Source organism: Halichoerus grypus, chromosome 8, assembly GCF_964656455.1.
Source record: "Halichoerus grypus chromosome 8, mHalGry1.hap1.1, whole genome shotgun sequence".
In the NCBI taxonomy this organism is placed as follows: Eukaryota; Metazoa; Chordata; class Mammalia; order Carnivora; family Phocidae; genus Halichoerus; species Halichoerus grypus.
This window is the reverse complement of record NC_135719.1, coordinates 76587908-76607451: the sequence shown is the minus strand read 5'-3', so window position 1 is coordinate 76607451 and position 19544 is coordinate 76587908. Positions and strand designations below refer to the sequence as shown.

The window sequence follows — 19544 nt, the reverse complement described above, 5'->3', positions numbered from 1 at the left end:
CTCTCTATATGGCTAAGCACAACATGATTCACGGTGGCGTTTAGTGGCTCATGGTCTGCAGAGCTTATCATCTCTCAAATCTCCTTCACGGAATAGTTTTCTGAACGTGCGACCTGGATTTTTGTTTCAGGAGAAGGGCACTGAATGTCACTTTGGGGAGCTCTCAGGTTACCCAGAGGAAGACTGGGTCCCAAACAGCCACCTCCTTCAAAACCCCCATTTTCAGTGAGTCCTGCCTCATATACGAAGGGCATATACAGAGGGTCATATAAGAGGAACAATTAGAATCTCTTTATATTCCACTGATCCCTGTTAATAACTCCCTTGTATCAGACTTATTTATAGGAGTTTCCCCTTTAAACTAGTCTTTGAACTCCCACTGAACAATGATTATATATATATATATATTCATATATATATATATATATATATTAATCTTTACACCCTTTGCAGTAGTACACCAACACAGGAGTTTGCATGTTGGAGTTTTGTTGAATTGGACAGACTACATTTCAGCATTGATGTAAGGATGAGTCAGGGAAGGTCTAGAAATAGAAGGCTGGTCTCCTGACTTTTCTCTTAACAACTAGTTGCCAGACTATGATGCTGATGACTTTTCATAGCTGGCCAAGAGGCTGTGGCAGCTCAGCATGCTAAAGCTAAAAGGGGAAAGGACCACTGTATTTATGGCTGTAGTCCTTAGTTGTACTTGTATTTCTACTTAGATTGTTACATTGTTGGGAACCTTTGACTTGGGCCAGACAACTTTTAAAAATTGTTAAAATGGCACAGGATAATAATAACAAGCAGGCTTAAAGAATGGGTTGGTGCTGATGAATTAAATTGTTTAATGAATAAATGTTTCGATAAAACTTTTGTATTTTAAATCCTGTGGCTATTTTTAAAAATGTATCAGTTTAATTTCCTACTATGCAAAGGGCAATGAAATATCTGACAACCTCAGGAACATTAAGGTTCTAAAAATTTTCCAGATAATCATTATAGTTACCAGTCCACACTTTTCAGTAATGCAAATATGGAAGGAGTAGATGATTGAGTTTGCTTTCTTCCAAGCCCAGGATATATTAGAGAAGCTAGTGGATGGGGGAGAATAAACACCTAATAGTAGTTTATCTTCTTGTCATGTGTTCTTTCTCTTTAGAGCAGAATTTTTGAAGTTCCCTTTATCCATCTAGGAGTTACCTTACCAAGAATGCATGTAGTGCAATAAAAGAAAAACAAGGGAAATTTTCAGTTAATAGAGGGTTCTATACAAATTGGACCTGGTTATTTGAAACTTGAGCATGATTCTAAAAAGTTATTTTAGAAACAATGTTATAATTATTGGTTGATAACCAGATGATCATCTTTTAAGAAAAAAAAAATCTTTTAGCATGTTCTAAATCTTTGTTCTCCTTTCTTCTCTTTATTTTCTCCATGAGCTTTCTTTACTCTTCTTCCCTCCTTGAGATTTTCTTCCTAGCTACTCTGCTATGAAGGTAAATGCCTCTGATAACAGGTGTATATCTGAGTAAGGAGTTATGAGATTTGATCACAAATATCAAAAGGAGAACGAAGTGTTGGGTTAGCAGAACAAAGTGTTCTATTTTTGTGTCTCTTGCTTTAATGCCCTACCAATGAAGTGACTACACTTACTTTATAGGCCTCGTGAGCATGAATTATCATTCTCTCTGGAAATCTAAAGGAATAAAAGTTTACAGTATCCTGGTGCTCACTGCCCCCAGTTCACAACTGTCCATTTGGACTGGCTTGTGTGCAGAGCTAGCCTAATACTTAGTGCAAGGTAGGGGTACAGTGAAAGGTAGTTCTCAACCCTCTTCTTCCCTTAAAAAATGCCTCCTCTCCACAGTAATCTTTGTGTAAATCTCTTTCTTTTTGCTCTTCAGCTCTATCCTTATTTAAATTTCTTTCTCCGTATCAGCCTATTAGATCTAGTAATCAGAAAACATAGTAAAAAGGGTACAAAGACAATCCTCAAGAACATGTAGCCAATAACCAAATGTTTAACCTTACTATTAAATCATTAGCAATGTAGAATAGTGAAAAAACATTTTATCTATCATATTGGCCAAAATTTTAAACTGATAATACCCGGAGCATGAGGAACTAGGAAAACAGTCACTCTCCAATACTTGTCAGGAGTGTAAATTGGTAGCATCTATTAGAAACAGTTTGGCAATATCTATCAAAATTAAAAATAGACATGTTGTTTGAACAACTTCTGTAAATCTATTCTGTAGAAATCTAAGCTTGAGTGACTAAGAATACATCTGTGTGGTTGCTCATTGCAGCATTGTTAATAATTGACAAATTTTGGAGAACTCCTGAGTGTCCATCAATAGAGGAATACTTATATTTATTTATATTTAAAGTATACTTAAAGTAGCTCTGCCTATACTGACAGGGAAGGTATCAGTAATATATTTATAAAACAAAAAGAATTATCCAGAACAAGGGGGAAAAGTCGCAGAACAAAATGTATTGTTTGTCATTTTTATAAAGCTAAAACCCTACACATATTTGGGCATACACACATGTTTAGATCTGGAAGGAGACAAACTCCCATTACTGGTGGCGATAACGGGGCAGTGGAATTGGGAGATGAGAGAATATTTCACCTTTTACTTTTTTGCATTCTTTATAGTTTATATTTTTTTATTACAGTAAGCATTTGTTGCTTTTGTAACTAAAAGTAACAAACTCACAAAAAGAGAATGGACAAAAATAACAGAACAAATATTTCTGTAAACTTGACAACTCTCCAAAGACCAAACTTTACACTAATCTTCAGTCCCCAGCTCAATACCTGCCAAATGGGAGTAACTTGATGTGTGTGTTAAATGTGTGTTAAACAAAGGAGCTCTTGCTTATTCCATTCTGTGTTCCCATGACCACATTGGCCAAGAATTGGGCAGAAGCTTGTAAAATATGACCAAAGAGCCCAGAGAGCACCTCTCTTCCTTTTTCCTCCTCCTCCCTCTCGCCAACACCGTCTCCTCACATCCTGCTCAGCCCAATCGTTAACCAGTTTCAGAAAGACCTGAATATATCCTGAAGTCTTGGGCCAGCTTTGTTAGTCACCTGAACTCTCACTTGGTTTGTTTATCAGTGTAATGTGTTTCTCCACATGTTTCCTTTTAGTCATTTTACATATTGGACTTAAGGATATTTTAAAATATATATTCTGCTCTTTTTCTTAACCTTCCCTTTACCTCTAATTTTCTCCTTGTGATTTGTTTGGTATTATCCCCCACTTCCTAACTTCAAAACGTATTACAAGCTACAGTATTCAAAACAGTATGGTATTGGAATCAAGACAAACCTATAGACCAATGGAAAAGAATAGAGAGCCCAAAAATAAACCCACACATATATGGTCAAATGATCTTCAACAAGGGTGCCAAGACAACAAAACAGGGAAAGGATGGGCTCCTCAAAAAAACTAGATATCCACATGCAAAAGAATGAAATTGGACCCTTGTCTTATAGCATAAACAGAAATCAACTCAAAATGGATTAAAGACTTAAATGTAAGATCTGAAACTATAAAATTCCTAGAAGAAAACATAGGGGGAAAGCTTCATCACATTGGTCTTAGAATTATTTCCTGGATAGGACACCAAAGCACAGGCAACAAAAGCAAAAATTTTGGAAATTGACTAGATTTATTCTTAAATGTCCAGAATAGTTATTGATAAAACCTTGGTCATGACATACACACTGACATCAAGGAGACAGGCATGGAAATCAAATTTATGACAAGATCACAAATGGGGAGCAACAATTTCTTCAAACATTCACCGAGCTATCCAGGTAGGGTTCTGAAAACCATGAATAACACATTCTACTTACAGGAAAGACAAAGTTTAAATGCAAGTTCTTCTAATAGCTAATTAAAAGAAGGCAAGAGAGCAATCAGAAGGGAACTGAGAGAGAGAGGAAAGGATTGAGACTAAGATTGCCTGTCATTGGGAAAAATGGGCACTTAGGTTGTTTCCATATCTTGGCTATTATAAATAATGCTGCAATGAAAATGGGATGTATATACCTTTTCAAGTTAGTGTTTTTGTTCTCTTCAGGGGAAGGGAAGAAAGAAACAAGCAAACAAACTAAGAGGGCTTAAGACTGCTTTTGGATGCTTTTTTAAAGAAACCTCGTATGATTCCACAATTGAAGAGAGACTACATGGAAAGTTAGAGGTCTCTTTTTAAAGGTCTAGTCAGAGGTGGACAGGGAATTTGACACAAACAGGAAAGAGAATACAAATGCTCTGATTTTACCACTGCCTACCTCCCTTTTGGGAGGTAGCACTATATTTCATACAACTCTTAAGGTTTTAGTCCAGCTTAAGGTATTAAACACTCTCTTTTCAAACACTTGCCATGTCAAGTCATTAGAGAAAACTTCAAGGATGGCTGACTGTGGTGACATTCTTTCCATATTTCAGCCTGGATGAACACTAAAGGGATAAATATGCTCATTTTTCCCAATGACAGGCAATCTTAGTCTCAATCCTTTCCTCTCTCCCCATTTGTGATCTTTTCCAAAGCCTTTCTTTTGAATTTTCTTTGCAGTAAGTTCAGGTGATGTTTTAATTGCCTTTTTGGTTCTTTTCAGCAATTTACCAAAGTGATTTTTATGGAGGTATAATTGATAGCACTTGTTTTAGGTGTACAGTGTAATTATCCAATATTTGTACACACTGCAAAATGATTACCACAATAAGTGTAGTTACTATCACCATACAAACTTATAAAAACATTTTATTTCTTGTGATGAGAACTTACAGGATTTGCTCTCTTCAAAACTTTCAAATATGTACTATAGCATTATTGACTATAGTCACCATGTTGTACATCATGTTACCATGGCTTATTTATTTTATAATTGGAAGTTTATATCTCTTGACACCCTTCATCCATTTTTGTCTTCCTCCAACCTTCCTCCACTCTAGCAAATACCATCCTGTTCTCTGTATCGATGAGTTTTTTTTTTTTTATGGTGAGTTTTGTTTTGTTTTTTTAGATTCCACATATAAGTGAATTCATATGATATTCATCTTTCTCTGTCTGGCTTATTTCACTTAGCATAATACCCCCCAAATCCATCCATGTTGTTGCACATGGCAAGATTTCATTCTTTTTTATGGATGAGTAGTATTCCATTGTATATATAGACCACATCTTCTTCATCTGTACATCCATCAGGGGGCACTTAGGTTGTTTCCATATCTTGGCTATTATAAATAATGCTGCAATGAAAATGGGATGTATATATCTTTTCAAGTTAGTGTTTTTGTTCTCTTCAGATAAATACCTAGTAGTAGAATTGCTGGAATAAGGTAACATTGGCTTTAAATGACATATTAGACCAGATGGACTTAACAGATATACATAGAACATTCCATCCAAAAATAATAGAATATATAGTTTTTTCAAGTGCACATGGAACATTCTCCAAAGAAGATCACATGTTAGGCCATAAAACAAGTCTCAATAAATTTAAGAAGATTGAAATCATATCAAGCATCTTTTGTGACTACAACAGTATGAAACTAGAAATCAATTACAAGAAGAAAAGTGGAAAAATCACAAATAAGTGGAGATTAAACAACATGCTGCTGAATAACCAGTGGGTCAACAAAGAAATCAAAGGAGAAATAAAAGAATACCTTGAGGGGCACCTGGGTGGCTCAGCTGGGTAAGCATCTGCCTTCAGCTCAGGTCACAATCCCATAGGATCGAGCCCCGTGTCAGGTTCCCGGCTCAGTGAGGAGTCTGCTTCTCCCTCTCCCTCTGCCTCTCTGCCCTGCTCATGCTGTGTGTGTGTGTGTGTGTGTGTGTGTGTGTGTGTGTGTGTGTGTATCTCAAATGAATAAATTAAAAAATCTTTAAAAAAAAAGAAAAGAATACCTTGAGACAAATGAAAATAGGAATAGAACATACCAAAATCGATGGGATGCAGCAAAAGTAGTTCTAAGGGGAAATTTCGTAAGGATACAGACCTACCTTAAGAAACAATAAAAATCTCAAATAATCAAAATTCATACCTGAAGGAACTAGAAAAAGAACAAACAAAGTCTAAAGTCAGTAGAAAGAACAAAATAACAAAGACCAGAGTAGAAATAAATGAAATAGAGACTAAAGAGACAATAGAAAAGATCAATAAAATTAAAGGCTGGTTCTTTGAAAAGATAAATAAAATTGACAAATCTTTAGCTAGACTCACCAAGAAAAAAAGAGAGAAGGTTCGAGTAAGTAAAATTAGAAATAGAAAAGAAGTTACAATTGATACCACAGAAATACAAAGGAATATAAGAGATTACTTTGAACAACTATATACCAACAAGTTGGACATTCTAGATGAAATCGAAAAATCACTAGAAACCCAATCTCCTAAGACTGAATCATAGTAAATCTGAATAGACTGATTATTAGTAAGGAGATTCAATGAGTAATCAAAAACCTGCCAACAAACAAAAGCCAAGACCATATGACATCACTGTGAATTCTACCAACCATTCAAAGAAGATTTAATACCTATCCTTCTCAAACTTCCAAAAAGTTAGAGGAAGGAATGCTTCCAAACTCATTTTATAAGCCCAGCATTACCCTGATACTGAAACCAGACATGGGCACCACCAAAAAAAGAAAATTGCAGCCCAATATCTCTGATGAACATAGATGCAAAAATCCTTGACAAAATATTAGCAAACCAAATTCAACAATACATTAAAAGGATCAGATATCATGATCAAGTGGGATTTATTCCAGGGATACAAGGGTAGTTCAATATCTATAAATCAGTCAATGCAATACATCTTATTAACAAAGTGAAAGATAAAAGTCATCATCTCAATAGATGCAAAGAAAACATTTGACAAAATTCAACAACCATATATGATAAAAACTATCAACAAAATGGGCAGAAAAGGACCATAGCTCGACATAATAAAGGCCACATATGACAAGCCCCCAGCTAACATCATACTCAAGGCTGAAAAGCTGAAAGCTTTTCCTCTAAGATCAGGATCAAGACAAGGATGCCCTCTCTTGCCACTTTTATTCAACATAGTACTGGAAGAACTATCCAGAGGAATTAGGCAAGAAAAAGAAATAAAAGGCATCCAGAACAGCAAGGAAGAAGTAAAACTGTCACTATTTACAGATAACCTTAATTTATATATGGAAAACCCTAAAGACTCTACCTCAAAACTGTTAGAACTAATAAATGAATTCAGTGAAGTTTCAGGGTATGAAATAGAGAAAAATCTGTTGCATTTCTATATACTAGCAGTAAATGATCCCAGAAATTAATAATCCCATTTACAGTTGTATCAAAAAGAATAAAGTATCTAGGAATACATTTAAATAAGGAGGTAAGAGACAGACCTGTATACTGAAAAGTTTAAGACATTGATGAAAAAAAGGCACATTTATTTTTTTTTTAAGATTTTATTTATTTATTTGACAGAGACACAGCGAGGGGGAGTGGGAGGGGAGACACAGGCAGGGGGAGTGGGAGAGGGAGAAGCAGGCTTCCCGTGGAGTAGGGAGCCCGATGCGGGGCTCTATCCCAGGACCCTGGGATCATGACCTGAGCTGAAGGCAGACGCTTAACGACTGAGCCACCCAGGCGCCCCAGAAAGGCACAATTAAATGGAAATATACTCTGTGCTTATGGATTGGGAGAATTAATATTGTCAAAATATCTGTACTACCCAAAGCAATGTACAGGTTCAGTGCAATCCCTATCAAAGTTCCAATGTAATTTTTTTCAAAGAAATAGAACAAATAATCCTAAAATGTGTATGAAACCACGAAAGACCTCAAATAGCCAAAGCAGTCTTGAGAAAGAAAAACAAAGCCAAAGTGATTTTCTTAGATAACTAAGCTCTACAGACTTCACAAGGGCAAGCAAAGACTTGATCTGTCTGGGTCACCTCTGTATCCTCAGAGTCCAAAGTTGTGTCAGGCACATAAAAGAGTTACAGCAGGTATTTGTTGAATGAATGAATGAATGAATGAATGAATATTTACATGAAACTTACGTGGTTTTTCTTAATTTTGTATTGAACTTTTAAAAATCATTTCATTTTAAATTTGTGTTCTCAATCTAAGAGAAAGCCAGAAATTGCATTTTTAAAGAAACTATTTGATTATATATAATCTCTTTCTCTTTTGCTTTCATATAAAAAAAATTAAAAGACCAAGTACCTACCTTCTTATTTCTTTTAAAAACTCTTGAAATTCTGTATCCCCCAAGAATCTTTAAGACTAATGTCGAGGGGCGCCTGGGTGGCTCAGATGGTTAAGCATCTGCCTTCAGCTCAGGTCATGATCCCGGGGTCCTGGGATCGAGCCCCACATTGGGCTCCTGACTCAGCGGGGAGTCTGCTTCTTCCTCTCCCTCTGCCTCTACCACTGCTCATGCTCTCTCTCTCTCTCTCTCTGTATCTCTGTGTCTCAAATGAATAAATAAAATCTTTAAAAAAAAAAGACTAATGTTGAAATTATTAAACACATTGGACTAAAAAATCAGATTTTCTTTTATCTTGATGAAAGCTTGGTATTTACTATATTTTAGGTTTAATAGTTATATAAAAGTAGCCGTTCTGAGCAGGGAAAGGAAAGATAAAGGGCTGGCTATAACTGATTCCGGATTGACTGATAGATTGGTGATTAGACAATCTTGGAACAAACTCCGTTATTCCTTATTGTTCAACCAGCAAGCAACTCAGCTAGTTTAGTACCAATATAAATGCAATATTTCTTACTGTCTAACTGTATCTTCACTATATTTTGGTAAGTTTATAAGGACCTAGGTGGAAGGAGAAACAAAGCTGTTTAGTTTCATTTGTATTTTACCCAGCAAAGTGCATTAAAAAACTTAAGATTTGGTGATATTCTGTGTGCATTCCCTATTGATTTTTGTAGCTGTGTCACATGAGAGAAAAGATCATTTTTTTTTCCCTTAGTGGCCACTGTGTGATGTGTTAGAAGGAACTGATTTGGCTTACTAGGTTTAGAGAAACCAAAACTATGAAGAACTTTCTTTCCATAATTGGCAATGAGGTATTTGGAGTTTATAAGAAGACTGTAAGGTTTTGACATATCTATATTATTATAAAAGAACAATTTTAAGCAATTAAAATTAAGGCTTAATGTACAAAGTATTATATTGTTTATATTAAAAATAGCACAAATATGAAGCCACTCAATTCTCCAAGACAGGAAAATTTTATTTAAATAATCTGTGTTAAGAATATATTATACGAGTGCTTTACATATATTATGTCCTGTAATTTTTAGAATAAATGTACAGATTAAATATAGTCAGCCCTACTCCATGATGAAGAAATTGGCCTTTTCCAAGGCTGCATCACTGGTAGACAGCTGAGTTGAGATCACGCTGATCTTTCCCCTAAACCACTGGGCAGATGACACAGCCAAAAAGACTGGAGGCTCTGAAGTGACCTAAGAAGTAGCAATACGGAAATGTGCCAATGATAAGTGGAAAGTTGGATATAAAATGTACATATGTTGCAATTAGAGTTAATAAGTGTTTGAATAAAAAGATCGGAGTACAGTACATAAAGATTTTTGTGCTTGTATTAGATGGGCAGAGTTTGGGGTGGTGTTTTTCCTTTATCTTCTAAAATATCTATAGTTGTAGATAAGTCACTTTCAAATTAAAGTATCATTAAAATAGAGTGACTGTAGCCTCAGTTTAGTTCATCAGAGTATCTAAAAATCTTAATGCTTTTGATATGCTTCTGAAAGATTGTATGGTCATTTGAGCTTGTATTGATTTTATTTTTAAATTCCAGATCATCAAGTTATTGGATGGAAAACGATCTCAAACTGTGGGAATCTTGATATCTAGTTTGCATTTAGAAATGAAGGATATCCAACAGGGTAAGTCTTCTCCATCACTTTTTTTTTTCCAACTTTAACATTTTTCAACATTTTATCATGAAATTTCAAGCATATAAATGATTAGAATGCCATAATAAATCCCATGTACCCAATATCCAGCTACAAAACCACCAATCCACTCTTGTTTCATCTGAAATACTCTCCCTCACTAGCTAGACTATTTTAAAGCAAATACTAGACATTTTATAATTCATCTGTTAAAAATGTCAGGACACTGATAAAAAGTTAAGGATGCTTTTTCAAGCATAATTCCAGAGCAATTGTCATGCATTTAAAAACATTTACAATAATTTTTCAGTATTATCATATACATAGTTCTAATTTCCCTGATTGTACATTCACTAATTCATCCATTTGTTTATAATTAGTTCGAAGATCCAGACAACTTTCATGCGTTGCCTTTGTTGGGTGTCTCCCAGTTTTCTTTTAATCTAGAAGTTTCTGTACTCCATGTTATTTCTTTTTTTCCTTTGTAATTAATTTTTTTAAGACACCAGGTCATTTGTCCTGTGGAGTTTCCCACATTTTAGATTTTCTGATTGCATTGCTATGTTTTCATTTATTATGTTTTTCTGTCCCCTGTGGTTCCTTAGGTAAACAGTTTGATCTACAGACTTGATCCCAGTAGGGGAAGAATACTTCATAAATGCTATTGCATATTGTATCAAGAAATACATAATATCTATTTGTTTCTTTATGTTGTTAGTGGACACTAAAGATCTTTGCCTAGATTCATTATTTCATTAGAAGTTTGCAAAATAATGATACACCAACTCCATCATTTCTCTTCATTAGCTGGAATACTTCTATGGTGAAACACTTTGCTTCTTCGTCTACTTGGTTATGTCATTGTTTCTTAATCCCTTCTTTTTGTCAAATGATGCTATTTCAACTTGATTATCTTTGGCTCAGTTTGAAATACAACATTTAAAAAAAAGGAAATTTTACTTACATATGTTTTTCTTAGTCTCTAGAAAAAGAGATCAAAAACTATCTTACCTTTTTGAAATCTGTGTCTTGCATGAAAACAATATTCCCCTTTCTCAGTAATCAATTAAATATAAATCCTTATTTTGACATGTCATTGATAATATTTTCTGAGTAGTAATACAATCTCCCATAGATGGTTTCAGTTGAATTCAGCATGGGCTTAACAGTGGAGACTCTCTCAGACCTTATTGCCCTTCAGGTTTTTACTCTGTGTTGCCTCAAGGTTGTTTTACCCAGGTACACAGCAGAAGACTCGCAGAGGTCCTGAACCAAAAGACACCAAGATATACACACTAACGGTTTAAAATTTTGCTTTATTGCAAACATAAAAAAACTCCCCATAAAACTAAAGATATTGTGAATTAGCTGATGGTCACAGAGGATGCAAACAAGCTGTCTATTTATAACACTTTAGCTTAATTAAGTGGAACTAAATATATAAGGATGAATATTAAACCTCAAAAAATGTTGCAGCAGGGGATTTGAATTTGGGCAGGGGCAGCTAAAGGGATCCACCATCAAAATATGAGAAAGGGATTCTTCAGTGATTTTTAGGAGCTAGATTTTCTAGAAAAATTGAGTTTCTGGTAAATTCAAACCAGGGAACTGTGACATGACACAAGAAAGGAAAAATGAAAGAAACGAAACACATAAATCAGCAGGAAAGCTGATCGTCTTTTGTCAAAGAGATGAGCTTTTTTGATGTAGTCTGAGTTTGGAAAGGAATTCTCCAGCTCTAGCGGCAGAGTGGTATCCTAAGCAACACCACTCCTCCAAAGTTTGGTGGAAACCCAGGTATGCCTGGTTTCATCACCATGATGTGCAGCACTGTGGATACGAGTCTTCATAATGGCGGCAGCACCTGAGACTCGATTCAGTTCTTTTTGGGCACATCGCACTGTAGTGTATCAGGCTGCCGTGTGACGAGAGTCCTTCCAGCCGTGTGGTGTTCCAGTTACCAACTCCGGACTATAAACCTCCTTCCCATGGCACCCCAGCCTCGTTGGAGTGAATGTTCACTGTGAGTGAGCTGAGAGATTAGTCCCCCCACACCTTTTCCAGTACTCTCCTCTAGACAAGAGCGTGCTCACCTGAAGCCGTAGCAAATTTACATGTCCACGTTGGAAATGTCATAACATCGCAGATTTCTCGGACTCGTGGGCACCATTTTAGTTTTTCTCCTGTTCCAAGCACCTCTGTTCCCCACCACAGAGTTGGCTCCTAAGTTCTTAAAAAAAAAAAAAAAGTCACCTCTATTCCATGTCTTCATTTAGTAATGCATTCCAGATGAATAGAACCCGAGCTTAATTTTGCTTTAGAATCATGTGACTGACACTGGCATCCGAAGGTCACTTAGGAGCCCAAGCTGTGTCAGTTACATTTCGTGCTGCGTCCGTGTCTGGTCGTGAATGGAATGCACTTGGCCTTGTGTTGTCATCCTGATGAAAGGACTCGCTGTGCTGCTGTTGGCCCAGAGCGCATATTTGGACGTGAGAGGGGTTGCAGTGAGCCCCGCCTGGGCTGACCAGCTGGGAGCCAAGCAAGGCCGCACAGCACATCAGCCTGGGTGAAATGACCCCGGTGCCGAGGCTGTTCTTCAGCCTGTGGTCATACGGTCGTCACTGTCAGTGCCCAAAGACAGACGCACTGACTTGCATTTCCCAAACTCACAAGGAGCTGATGTATAAACCAGAAAGCGAACGTAGTCACTGAGGGAAAAGAATTTTCCTTTGTCATGATGAAACTATTTATCACGTCGGTTCATCGTTGCATCCCTATCACTTGCCTCTCCTCTCACTGTGTATTTGTTGATGCTCTTTTCCCCCTTGCTGGGATGACAGCGTGGTCACCTTGATAATAGTTTTGGGTATGTCCGTTCACATATGTTACCTCCCATAGTGGGATAATCCACTTTTTTCCTGGTTCAACTCTTAAAAAGCAACCTTGTCATCCTCCTTTGTAAAGGCGGTCACTTTTCTCTTGTCCACGAGACACTGCCTTTGATGTCTATTCAAGAAGTGGAATTTTGAAGCTCTGTACCCCCAGGTCTTACAGATAGCCAGTTTGCTCCTTTATGTCCTGTTGTGTGTTTTTTTTTTCTAAGAATTTCTCTGATAATTAACCCTTGTTTACAACTAATTGGGCTAACATATCACATATAAAAGCCACTTGTTTTTTCTTTAAAATTTAATTTGATTTAAAAAAATAGACTGAACCTTAGAATAGATGGAATCAGAATGTCATGCATCCCACTCCAGTGCATTTGGGCAAAACTTTCTTCCTTTCCTCCTGCCTTCCTGCCTTCCCTCCCTCAGGAAACATGGATTGAATGCCAGTTCTGTACCAGGCACCATGAGCACCCCAACACATAAGATCCAGACTCTCACATTCTCAGGAGTGCGCATGATGGTGGGAGAGACGTACAAAGCAGCCCAAGGCGACAGTAGAGTTGCCCTTGAAATAACAGAGAGGCGTATCTTGACTCCTCCTGTGAAACTTAAGATGAGTCTTAGAAGATGAAACAGTGGTCATCACACGCAGGACAGAAGACATGTGAAGAGGAGGCCTGCTAGGATATATAGATGACACGTGACTGCGGGCTGTTTCAGGGCCTAGGGCTAGAAAGGCAAGTGGCATCCAGACCAGGAGGGGCCCTGAACATCATACAAACTTTAGACATTATCCCATGAGTAACCGGGAGACACGATTTAAGAGTGTCAATGCTGTGATCGAAGTCCGAACACAGAATACCTCTCAGGCTGTGGAAGACGGGCCTCCAAGGCCTTGCGTGCTCTGGCCCTAGCTGGTACCTCCGACTTCACGTGGTCGTGCTTGCTTCCTGTCTCCCTGCACGCTACCCACAGCAGTCCTCCTTGACTCCTTAAAAAGGCCAAGTTCTTTTCTTTTCCTGTGTCTTTGAAAGTATAGCACTTTGTGGGCAGCATTTCCCATTCCGTCTGTTTGAAATGCTTTTCCACCCCACTAGAGCGAGCTCCTTTTCTTTGCTAGGTTTTGGCACAGAGGACGCTCAGAGACCCTCCTGAATGTCAGCTACCCTAAATCAATTCTCTTCTGTTCTACCCAGCACTTAATACTTCATTTGTTCCTCTACTTATGTTTCCATGTACACCCATCACCAGAGTATGAGTTCCAAGAGGGAGATTGCTCAGTGCTGTGTCCCTAGCACCTGGCAGTGTGCCTGGCACCTGGGTGATGATCTTCAAGGATCTGTTGAATGGAGAAACAGAAATCATATGGAAGGTGGATAAATCTGTTAGAAAGGGATTGTGATGACTGAGATAATAAATGGTGAAGGCCAGAACTAAGGCTGTGTCTATAGAAATATAGGGGAGACCACATCCAAGGACTATTTGGAGAGAGAATTCCTCCATTTAGCCACATCAGAGGCAAGCCGTGATGGAGAAGAAGTCTTTATGCACCTTAGATTTCTGGCTTCAACAAGAATGTATATAATGAATGGTACCAAAACATAAACAGAAAGATAGGAGAAAAAGCATAGGTAAAAGCAGGAAGATCAATTCTGTTTTAGGATTTGAGTCTGAAACAACTGGAGATATTGAAGCTAACGTGTTCAATGAGCATCTGAAAAGTCCAGCCTGATGCGAAGTAGGTAGGGCTCTGTTGGAGATAGAACATCGCCAAAAAGGTTATCTGTTTCTCTCTACCCAAGATGATGCTGGATATCTTGTAGAAGAAAGCCAAGTCCCTACATGGACCGAAGTTTAAAGCACTGCATGACTCACCGCAGGACCTTGGTTGTGGGGGGGAAGAATGGTTTCAGGAGACTGACCATAATCCCCACAGCACTTGTATTTGGTCCAGGAGAGACTCTGAATAAGTGATTTACTTCTTGCTGGCTTTCCATCTGCTAAACTTGATGACTTGTATTTAAAAGCATTTTGGCATCCTTGGACACAGCGACTGCCTACATGATTGCAAATTAGTGTTTTCATTCCACGTTAGTGATTTCCTCTCATTCTTTTCCCAGGGGAGATGGAAAATTGCTGTTGACTGTTCTCGACATAAACCTCTGTATGCCTTGCAACAGACGAGGGGCCAGAAACCTCCTGGCATTCATTTGGAATTTCCCGTACACTCACAATTTGTATTTATAATATTTAATCTAACATCAAAATAAAACATTTTTCAGCTTAGTTCCTACCAGCCCAGAATCTCAGTTTGGGAGTTCGGTTGCATCAAAGACTATCTTTCTGTTTAGGAATCTCAGATCAAAATGTGAGAGGATGCCAGTTAGTTATGTGCCGGGAAGATCTGAGAATGTTCACTTGCCTTTGCTCCCTTTTACCTAATAATTTCTAGACATCGCTGTCAAGGCTAATGCCAGGTGGCTAAAACGGAATGAATTTTACCAGGCCTCTGAAATTCACCGTGAATCGTCTAGGATTTTCCTGAGGAACGTTCTAAGTCTAGCCCAGAAGACCCTATACTGAAGGCATGTGGTCTCCGAAATTTTTATGGTGCACCCCTACCTGTAAAAAGATTTGGGACCTGCTTCTTAAGCTGTGTTCTCTGAAACATGTATATCATGTAAACGTGTGACAGAACTAATATTCACATTATAAAGCACATGCCAAAATATGAACTCAAGTGAGACTAATATTATTTTTAAACGTCTTGCTAATTTTAATTTTGATGGCTTTGGGTTCTCATTAGCTAATATCTCACGGCTCAATATATCAATAGGGTGCAACTCACTATTAACAGTAGTGTATCTAAATCCGCATTTCAAATAGTCCCTTGATAAATTCTCTTATAATTTATGGAGATCAGTGTCTTGGCAAATCTGATTCAACTATCCTTGCTCCTTAACTCCTTCCACGCCTGATGGAGAACTTGAACTGGCAGTCAAAGTGTCTGCTCTGCCATTTTCTTACTGTAGATGGATTGTCTTCTGGGGTTTCCCGGCAGGAATCTTTGGAAGCCAACTTGTTTATTTTGTCAAGTTTAGTTTAGTTAAAACCAGATTTTAGAATCAGAAAACTTCATTTATTTGGGCCCCCCAAAATCGGAGGATGTTGAAAGCAAAAGAGCAAGTGAGGATGCCATGTAAGGAGTTTACAAAGGGGACATGTGCTCCTTACCTGTGGACCTACTGAATGAAGGTGCCAGGGTTAATCAACTTATTAAATACTGAGAGAGCTCAATTTTTAAAAAAGATGGCTCGATGAATCAAAACAATAGCTCCGATCCTTCCCTTCCCTTCCTACCTTTTCCTTCCTCCTCCTGAGTCTAAAACACCTGAGCGGCAGGGTTCCCACCCACCTCTTTCTGAACCAGAACCACAGTACATTCCTTCACTCACCAAGCTGAGTCCAGAAAGCACAGGGTGGCAATTCTTTGTACTTTACCTTCAGGCAACTGGCTGAGACCATCCAATCTGCCTGGAATGTAATTTTGGCTTAAAAGAACCAGAACTAATGGAAGAACAGAAGCAGCTTAACCCAAACTGTTTCTCATTCCACTGCCCTACAGAGAATAGAGGGGATGACGGAGGCGAGGTTTTGGGAATTCTCTGCCTGTGCCCTTCTTTGAGGTTTGAACCATGGACAGTTTTAATTGCACCTGTAAAATGGCACCATGGGCGCCTTGAGGGATGCATAGTAATGCCTGCACTTGGGTGAGAATTGGGAGTTTTGCTTTATAAGATTGAGCGACTGACAGGGTGCCTGGGTGGCTCAGTTGTTAAGTGTCTGCCTTTGGCTCAGGTCATGATCTCAGGGTCCTGGGATCGAGCCCCATATCAGGCTCCCTGCTCAGCGGGAAGCCTGCTTCTCCCTCTCCTTCTCCCCCTGCTTGTGTTCCCTCTCTCGCTGTGTCTCTCTCTGTCAAATAAATAAATAAAATCTTTAAAAAAAAAAAAAGATTGAGCAACTGTGAGTGTTTGGAACAGATTAGATAAGTGTCCCTTTTGGGACTGTTGTTTCTTCCACCTTCCAGCCAGTTCCTGCTCACTATGTCATCTACACTTGCCTCCTATTTCCATCAAAGCCCGAATTAAGGTCTTTACCAGCTAACATGCCACGCTAGCAGGCATTTGGCAATGTAGGGAAGAATGTACATACGGTTCCTTGATAATTCTTGTTCTTTATGGGTCTGGAGGCAACTTTTGTTTGTGTTTCTTCATGCTCTGTGCCTTTGCTTCCCTTTTTAGTCTGCTCTGGCATGCAGTATAAAATTGCACTTATTCATATCTTTTCAAGAAAATTAGACTTTATATTATTCTAGAGTTTATTTTCTTTTTATATTTACATTTTCTTTTTTTTAAAAAAGATTTTATTTATTTGGCAGAGAGAGAGCATAAGCGGGGAAGAGCAGCAGACAGAGGGGGAGAGAGAAGCAGACTCCCCGCTGAGCAGGGAGCCCAATGGGGGGCTCGATCCCAGGACCCCGGGGTCATGACCTGAACAGAAGGCAGATGCCCAACTGACTGAGCCACCCAGATACCCCTATATTTACATTTTCTTTTAAGACGATGCCTTTTCAGTTTCCACGCTTCTATTTTTTAGAAATTCTTTTTGCTATGATTTTAACTACAATACTGATTATTTTGAATAACTGCAAATAGCTGACAAAGATTAAAGTTGGTATTGTTTTATTATGCATATTGAGATAACATATTAGAAATGAATTAAGTTTAAGTGATAAATAATGGTGAGGTTATGGATGTCTATAATAAACAAATGAAATTTTTGTAGCTTGGGCTATATATGGTTCCCACTAGGAGGCTGCTGATGAATGTAAAAAGCATGCAATGCCATTTAGAGACAAGTGTCAATATAGGCTATTGTGGGTAGCTGGTTCACTGATTTTTTTGTTTGTTTTTTTTATGAGGGTGAGGATTTTAGGTGGAGTGATTATTTATAGCCCAACACTTAAAAAGGATAAAAGAAGTGCAATCAGGGGCGCCTGGGTAGCTCAGTTGATTGAGCGCCCAACTCTTGGTTTCTGCTCAGGTCATGATCTCGTGGGTCCTGGGATCCAGCCCTGGGCATCGGGCTCCACACTCAACAGGGAGTCTGCTTGAGATTCTCTCTCTCTCTCTGCCCCTCCCCCCACTCACATGTGTGTGCACATTCTCCCCCTCTCTCTCCAATAAATAAATAAATCTTAAAAAAAAAAAGAAGTGCAATCATAGTCCAGTAAATCTGATTATGGAGCTGAGCTTGGGAAATCAGGCTGTGTGACTCCATGCATTAGTTTCATCATCTGTAAAACCAGGGACAGCAATAGCACCCATCTCCTGCAATTAAATGTAAAACACTTAGAACAACACAGGAAGCCCCCAATAAATGCAGCAATTAATTTATTAAGTATTCACCCCCAGTAACGTCTGCCTACTATACCCACCCCCTGGTATAGTAGACAGAGATTACTTTAAGCTGCTTTATAATTGGTGTCCTTAGCATTTCATGTGGATAGGTGTATAGAGCTAGGCTTTGTCTGAACCTCTATCCGCACAGGTGGGCCTGGTGCTAGAGGCGGGGCATAGTGGCCAGTAGGGAAAAGGAAGGCATATTGACAATGGCGAAGAGACCTAGTTCCAGAGCACTCAGTGGAGGCAAGTTCTCCCCCCTCCACCCTTCTCCCTGCCAGGCCCCCTTCTTTCCACCTCGTGCCCAGTTTTATCATGAATTTGGTCATCCCTCTCCGTGACGGCCTCGTTGTTATGAGGTAAGCTTGTGGGGAAATGTTCTTGCTGTACCTTTCCTCAGCTCTCAGATTCTACCGCTGCCTCGTTCCTTGACCCCACATCCTTGCCTTTTCCTTGGTAGAGGTCAGGGTAGTTGCTCTGTGGGAGTGTTGAGGGATAGGTTACCTGAGAGTTTTAAAAACCCAAAGCCTTCTTTGATACGGTCCCCGTTTCATTCTCTTTCCCTTACAAGTTGAATTATTTAGCAAGCCCTAAGAATATCAGTCATTTGGGCAAAACAGCCAAGTTTTATGTTGGCCATTTGGAAGTTAACATTGTTAAGAAAATAATCTCTACTAATAGAGTCAAATAATCCTATTAATCTTTGCTTTCACGGGCTGAGAATAAATCTAGTCCATTTGCAAACAATTATTAAACACCCACTTTGTGCAAGATGTTCCCGTCAACTACTTATTGAAGGAAATGCAAGGAGGCATAAACTGGGCTGCAGAGAGGTCACACCTTGGAAGCCAGATTGACTTTGGCTAATCTAACAGACTGAGGAGTGTGCCTTTCCTTCTTGCCCAAAGGTGCTCCTTTGGTCGAAAAGAACAGCTCCTTTAAGTAATTGCTTGTTTCTTACTAATTAGAAGCCCATTGGACAGCAAGCACAGTCATTTTTGGTTTATTTGGAAATGGCGCACTCAGGGATAGAAAAGTGTTCAGGGTTAAAAATGGCTGGAGGGCTGAGAGAATTCCGGCATGTTCTCTCTCCTTACCCTGGTCCTAAGAAAAGCTGCCTCCAACCCGGAGAGGGAATTTACCTATCGTGTGAGACCCTGACCCCGTGCATGTGCCTGAAGCAGGCACGTAGTTTTTATGTGCGCCTGGTAGTTTCAATCTGTGATACTGATCTGCTTTTT

The 19544-nt window shown here is 38.7% G+C and overlaps 1 protein-coding gene and 1 long non-coding RNA gene across 6 annotated transcripts in view; one reads left to right on the top strand and one right to left on the bottom strand.

Annotated features, from left to right (window-relative positions):
* The window catches only part of FMN1 (formin 1), a 430597-nt gene that overhangs the window by 265121 nt on the left and 145932 nt on the right, over positions 1-19544 (top strand). For all 4 annotated transcript variants that reach the window (XM_078053416.1, XM_078053419.1, XM_078053417.1 and 1 more), the window contains one exon: positions 9851-9938. In XM_078053416.1, the coding sequence (XP_077909542.1) occupies positions 9851-9938 (88 nt within the window). The remainder of the gene's footprint in view (positions 1-9850; positions 9939-19544) is intronic.
* On the bottom strand, positions 9101-12355 carry LOC144378836 (uncharacterized). 2 transcript variants are annotated; one of them, XR_013440615.1, is made up of 4 exons: positions 12284-12355; positions 12041-12177; positions 10959-11213; positions 9101-9497 (listed from the first exon to the last, which is right to left on the bottom strand). It is a non-coding gene; the product is annotated as an uncharacterized LOC144378836 (long non-coding RNA). The 2 variants fall into 2 exon arrangements; XR_013440614.1 differs by lacking the exon at positions 10959-11213.